This window comes from Malus sylvestris, chromosome 10, assembly GCF_916048215.2.
Source record: "Malus sylvestris chromosome 10, drMalSylv7.2, whole genome shotgun sequence".
Taxonomy (NCBI): Eukaryota; Viridiplantae; Streptophyta; class Magnoliopsida; order Rosales; family Rosaceae; genus Malus; species Malus sylvestris.
Genome location: NC_062269.1, coordinates 2113075 through 2118913, shown reverse-complemented (window position 1 = coordinate 2118913; position 5839 = coordinate 2113075). Strand labels below are relative to the sequence as shown.

Below are 5839 nucleotides of genomic sequence, written 5' to 3'. Positions count from 1 at the left end.
AGCTATATCCTTACGCCCACCCAAAGTAGAAGAGGTACGCCAGTGGAATTGCAAAGCCTTCTCTAAGATGCATGGACTGAGGTTTTTGGAATTCGATAATTTAATATTTTCTTCAGGCCCCAAATTTCTTCCATGTTCCTTGAGAATTATAAATTGGAGTTTCTATCCTTCCAAGTTTCTTCCAACCAGCTTTCGCCTGTACTTGCTTACTGAACTTCACATGGATAATAGCAAACTTGTTCGGCTTTGGGAGGGAAAAGTGGTAAGAGTAGTATTAAATAAATCCCTAGTCAGTAATCATTTTTTTGATTTTGTCCAATGATATTTTAACACATATTTTATTGTTTAAAAAAAATAATGGACATGTTAAAAACAAGAACATGTGACATTTTCTTGTTGGACCAAAACAAAAAATGAGTCTATAGAGTACTCACTAATGAGTACCTGATTCTTATTCATCATTGAATAAATGCTATTTAATTTACAAAATAATCATTTACTTTTTATTTATTTATTGTTTTGAATAAATTTTAAGGTTGCAGAAGCCAAATATATGATATGAACCTTACGGTGTTGAACAGGACTTGCCCAAGTTGAAATATCTCGGTCTTGCCTACTCCAATAAATTGATTGATACCCCAGATTTCAATGGTTTTCCAAATCTTGAGACATTGGATCTTTCGGTATGTAAGAATTTAGTTGAGATTCACCAATCTGTTGCATTCCTCAAAAGACTTAAACGTTTGAATCTTAGTGTCTGTGAAAGCATTAAGAGCCTCCCAAGTGAGGTTGAAATGGATTCTCTTGAATTTTTCAGTCTTGGTGGTTGCTCAAATCTGAAAAGGATTCCAGAATTTGGGGTGCAGATGAAGAATGTGTTCGAGATTCACTTAGAAGGGACTGCGATCAAGAAAATACCTTCATCAATTGGACATCTGGTTGGCCTTAAGTATTTGTATCTACGTAATTGCAAAAATCTCTTGAACCTTCCAAGGGCTATTTGTAATTTGAAGTCTCTTCGATGGATCAATGTGAAGGGATGCTCAAAACTTGACAAACTCCCAGGAGACATGGATCACTTAGAGAGGCTTGAATGTGGAGAGACAATGACAGAGCCGCTTGTGGGTATGAAAAATCTTAAAGAACTATATTTTGAATGTGAACTAGATGCTAAAGCAAGGGAGGGGTGGGGCCTTCTCCGCTTATTAGGACTTGGAAAGAGTCGTCCTGATCCTCCTTGTTGGGGTTTGGTGTTGTCTTCTCTAAATCGTTTATTCTCTTTGACATACTTAGAGCTGGACAATTGTAATCTCCGGGAGGGGGATATCCCCGATGATATTGGCTGTTTGCCCTTTTTGGAAAGATTGGAACTTAGAGGAAATAATTTCGTCAGTTTACCTGAAAGCATTAGACGCCTTTCTAAGCTCAAGTATCTTGATATGGAGGGGTGCAAGAGCCTTCAAGAATTGCCACCTCTTCCATCTAGCAACGAATTATGTGTAAATGTAAAAAACAGTACTTCCTTAAAAAGGTTGACAGATCCATCCAAGTTAAGCAGCAGATTCACCAATTTGTATGACTGTGACTTCACTTGCAAGAATTGCATTGCATTGGTTCAAGATGAAGGCTGGATTAATACAATACTCTCAAGGATTCCAATATTTGCCTGTTATCGTGCGGTACTCTCTCTCTCTCTCTCTCTCTCTCTCTCTCTCTCTAAAATAGTTCTTTTCTTACAGGTACCGCATCCAGATTTCGGCGAAGAGGTCCCAAAGGTTGTATTGCCTGGAAGTGAAATTCCAAAGTGGTTCAGTAATCAGTGTGGGAAATTTAGTAAATGTGAAGCTTCCACCACCATCATGTACCGACTGGCTGGGGATTGCCTTTTGTCTTGTTTTTCAAGGTCCTAACCAAAACTTGGCCAATTCACCTGCCCTTTCTCATACTGGTTATGTCCGTATTCGGTCTTCCCCCACCATCGTGCACCTTTTGGGTTTTGAAATAGGGTCACTTCTATCAGAACATCTTTGGGTATTTTATTGGCCTCGTGAATGTTGTCATCAGGAACAATTTTTGTTCAAAACTTACTTTAGTAGTATTGAAGTGGCAAAACAATACGCAGACTTCAATAGTGTGAAGAAGTGTGGGGCTCGTTTGGTGTACGAGCAAGATTTGGAAGAACTAAAGCAAACATTGAAAATCCTAAAACGAACACATGAATATAGATATAGTGACGAGGAAGCTTCAAGTGGACCTGGAAGTGCTAACTTCAACGACACAAAACAAATCCACAAAAGATATTGTTACTAGTCATCATCTTATAGTAAATGTAGGCCAGTCCCCATTGATTTATCCCATCAGCTTTATAGTCTTTAAAGATATTTTCTGCTTCGCCATCTTAGTCAATGGATTCAATCTCACGAGTTATAAGTAGGGGTGGGCGCGGTGCGGTTTGGTACGGTTTCGAGTGAAACCACAACCGAAACCGAAACAAAAATCTGCACCAAAAGTGCAGCTAACTTGTACCTAACTTGTACCAAAACTGCAACAAATGACAACTACTAAAATTGAGACAACATCCAATGCATCAAAGGTTTTAAACTTTAAATCCTTATGCATCACATCTACTAAAATTGAGCTTGATCACCATTCACAATACTTTACAACCCAATTGAAAGGTTAAGTTTGCCATAATACAAACCTATAAGTTATAACCTAGTTGAAAAGTTTAAAATATAAGTTATATAACATTTATTTATTATATGGTGCGGTTTCGGTTTCGGTGCGGTTTTGAAAACTCAAAATCGAAACCAAACCGTTTTGTGTGCCGCGGTTCGGTTTTGAAACCGAAACCGTTTCAAAACCGCAAAACCAAACCGTTTGGTGCGGTTTGATTCGATTCGTGTTTCGGTTTCGGTTTTCGGTTCCAAGTGCCCACCCCTAGTTATAAGGAACGAAGAAAAATCTGCTTAATTTCTCATGGCAGTAGTTTTTCATTTCTTAATTTCATTTCAGTCCCTGTAAAGTCAGTTGCATCATAAACTTGGGAAGAATTGGCAAAGCTGGCTGGAGTTGAAGCAGGACAAATACTATCCGAGCGCACTGGCCTCAATGTTTCTTCCTGGTACGAGAATGAACCGTACCAGTCTGTTTTTGTAAACACGGGGCAGTTGAATTCAAACTTTTATAGAAAAAGAATTGACGCGTTTCAGTCTGTTTTTGTAACAAATGGAAAAACACTGTTGTCTTGATCTGCAGTCATCTGTTGTTGTACAAATAACAAAATTCGAAAGGAATATTTGGATGAAACACGAAACTTAATTCAATCTTTCGAACATCATTTGAATTATTAAGTCCCCAGTCAACAAGAAGCTCCTAGTTTCTCTTCTACAAACTGCACTGAAATCCTACTAATTGTGAGGTTACTTGATCTATTATGAGCAACTAATCCTCGCGAAAGTGGCTCTTCAGAGTCAAATATTGTACATCATCAAGTTCAAGACTTGGCCGAACACCACAGCAAACGAGATTTCTTCAAACTCATCAGGAAAACAGACCGAAGGCTCACCTTTGGTTTTCTTGAAGGCAGCAGAGGAAGCGTCGTTTCGCCTATAAGAATCCTTGCAGCTTCCTTCACCATTGGCCTCTTCATAAGGTTCGGGTGCACACTAGCAAGTCCAGTCATCAGCATCCTCTCCATCTCTACCGTATCAAATTTCCCCAACAACCTCGGATCAGCAGCTTCGATCAGTTTCCCTTTTTCCCACATGATCCAAACCCAATCAACCACCACTGTTCCATCATCCTCCACCGGCTTTCTCGCCCTCGCCATCTCTAACACCACCACACCAAAGCTGTAAACATCAGTTTTAACAGTTGGAACACCTCAATAAACGTATCCCGGAGCAAGATATCCCATTGTTCCGGCCGGTATAGTTGTTTCTCTTGCACTGATGGAACTATGCTCATACACTTCTGCTACACCAAAATCCCCAAGTTTGGCATTAAAATCTGCATCGAGCATTATGTTGCAAGTTTTAACATCTCTATGAATTATTTGCCTCTCACACTCCTCGTGAAGATATGCAAGAGCAGATGCGACTCCGAGAACTATATTAAGTCTTTGCTTCTAGGATAGAACAATTGCTGAACTCAAGCTTTTGTGAAGAACTTAGCTGAGGCTTCCATTGGGTATACTAGTACACCAGGACTAACTCATTACCCTCACAGCACCACCCATGAAGCTGAACCAGATTCTTGTACCACAAACAACCCACCATAGTTGCAAACTCCATGGTAAAAGGATGACGCAGACTACCAATTCCATCAGGCCTCTCAAACCTTTTCACTGCCACTTATCCACCAGAGGGCAGAGACTCTTTATAAACCTTAGCGGATGCCCCTTCCCCAACAACCCTGTTTCGGTTAAACCCCATTGTAGCTGATCTTAGTGACAAACTTTTCTGAACTTTATTCGCCTCAACTCAACAAGTCTTGCCCTCTCTGCTCCTTTTGGCAGTGACCTTTCTCTTCTTCACACATACAAAACAAATGACAAAACGGAATGCGAATATGGAGAGGACAAATGCTGCTCAACCTCCCAAACCAAGAGCCATCTCCAGTACCTTTGTTTTTCTTCCATGAGAACGATTTTCTAGGCTGCTTTTGGTACTTGAATCTTCTGGTGAAGAGCACGTGAAGCAGTCCACTTCTTCAAACTCATCCGTAGTAATCTCGGTTGGAAGAGATCCGAAAGTCTTGAATCTCCACCTGTCAACAATGTGAATTGAAGAGCCCTGCCCATTCGAGGCAGAGAAACCGACACGCATGAACTCCTTGAACTGGTTGGAGAGGTCAATCTGAGCAACAAGAAGAGGCGTTGGAGGCCTAGTTGACGAGTATCCGACCAAAACCCGAACCATCTTGACAGCATCTCTGCAGTCAATCAAGCAGTAACCTCCCTCCCACTTTTCAAATCAATTCCTCTTAAAACAACATCAACACAGGCAACATACACAACCGTGTTCACATCAATACTAATGTGGTAACCATTGATGTCAGCAACCATAGGATCAAACCTGGTATCGAATTTCACAGCGATGAACGATTCTTTTGACACCGAGGATGGCTTGTACTGACTATTACTGAGGTTGGATGAATTGTACTGACTATTACATGTAAGAGCTCGATTCGGCTTCTCCAACAAACTGTTTTCCCCGATCAATTTTCTAACTGAAATACAAACAAAGACAATTCTGTTTGATTAACTTCCAACTGTCTTGTTCTTTGAACAAGTTTCCCATTAATAAATCTAAAAGTTGAAGCATTCACAAAGATAAAGATTCACACTTATTGAGAAACCGAGTGAAAAAAAACCCCAAGTACTGTTTCAGGCTACATTATGCAACAATAACTGAGAGAGTGAATCATACTATTCAGTGAATCCCTCAGAGTCCCCACGAGCTCCTTGTCTCCCTTCATAAAAAGAGTGGGCAAACCTGATGGGAGTAGCTGCGAAGGATTGTTGGCGGCCTTTGGAAGCAGAGCGCTAAGGCGGCAAAATCTAGTTTGCTCCGAGACGCCGAAGAGAGTCAAGCTAGGATAAGTGTTGTAATTTGGAAATTATATTGGGGGTAATTTAGGCCTTTCATAAGTTCCATCGAAAGTGCCTTCACCATGAGCGGTAGGTCTCGGGTTCGAGACTTGGAGCAGCCTCTCCATAAATGGGGGTAAGGCTAGCCGACATTCACCTCTCCCAGACCCTGCGTAAAGCGGAAGCTTGTGTACTGGGTACGACCTATATAAGTTCCATTGAAAGCTCCCCATTGCTTCTTGCGAA

General features: G+C 40.7%; 1 protein-coding gene and 2 pseudogenes across 1 annotated transcript; 1 reads left to right on the top strand and 2 right to left on the bottom strand.

The window, feature by feature from the left end:
• The first annotated feature begins 794 nt into the window (after positions 1 to 794).
• Positions 795 to 2310, top strand: LOC126586954 (TMV resistance protein N-like). Its single transcript, XM_050251913.1, has 2 exons — positions 795 to 1679; positions 2065 to 2310. Exons 1-2 carry the CDS (start codon positions 795 to 797, stop codon positions 2308 to 2310), a joined length of 1131 nt encoding a protein of 376 aa, XP_050107870.1.
• A 107-nt stretch (positions 2311 to 2417) lies between these two features.
• On the bottom strand, positions 2418 to 4436 carry LOC126586953 (L-type lectin-domain containing receptor kinase S.6-like; annotated as a pseudogene).
• A 141-nt stretch (positions 4437 to 4577) lies between these two features.
• On the bottom strand, positions 4578 to 5826 carry LOC126586952 (L-type lectin-domain containing receptor kinase S.6-like; annotated as a pseudogene).
• Positions 5827 to 5839: the final 13 nt, after the last annotated feature.

Bases quoted from the DNA above. Each gene is read 5' to 3' on its own strand.
- LOC126586954 (XM_050251913.1), top strand. From the start codon at position 795: ATGGATTCTCTTGAATTTTTCAGTCTTGGTGGTTGCTCAAATCTGAAA. The intron at 1,680-2,064 runs GTACTCTCTCTC...TGTTGTCATCAG, and splicing joins TATTTGCCTGTTATCGTGCG to GAACAATTTTTGTTCAAAAC.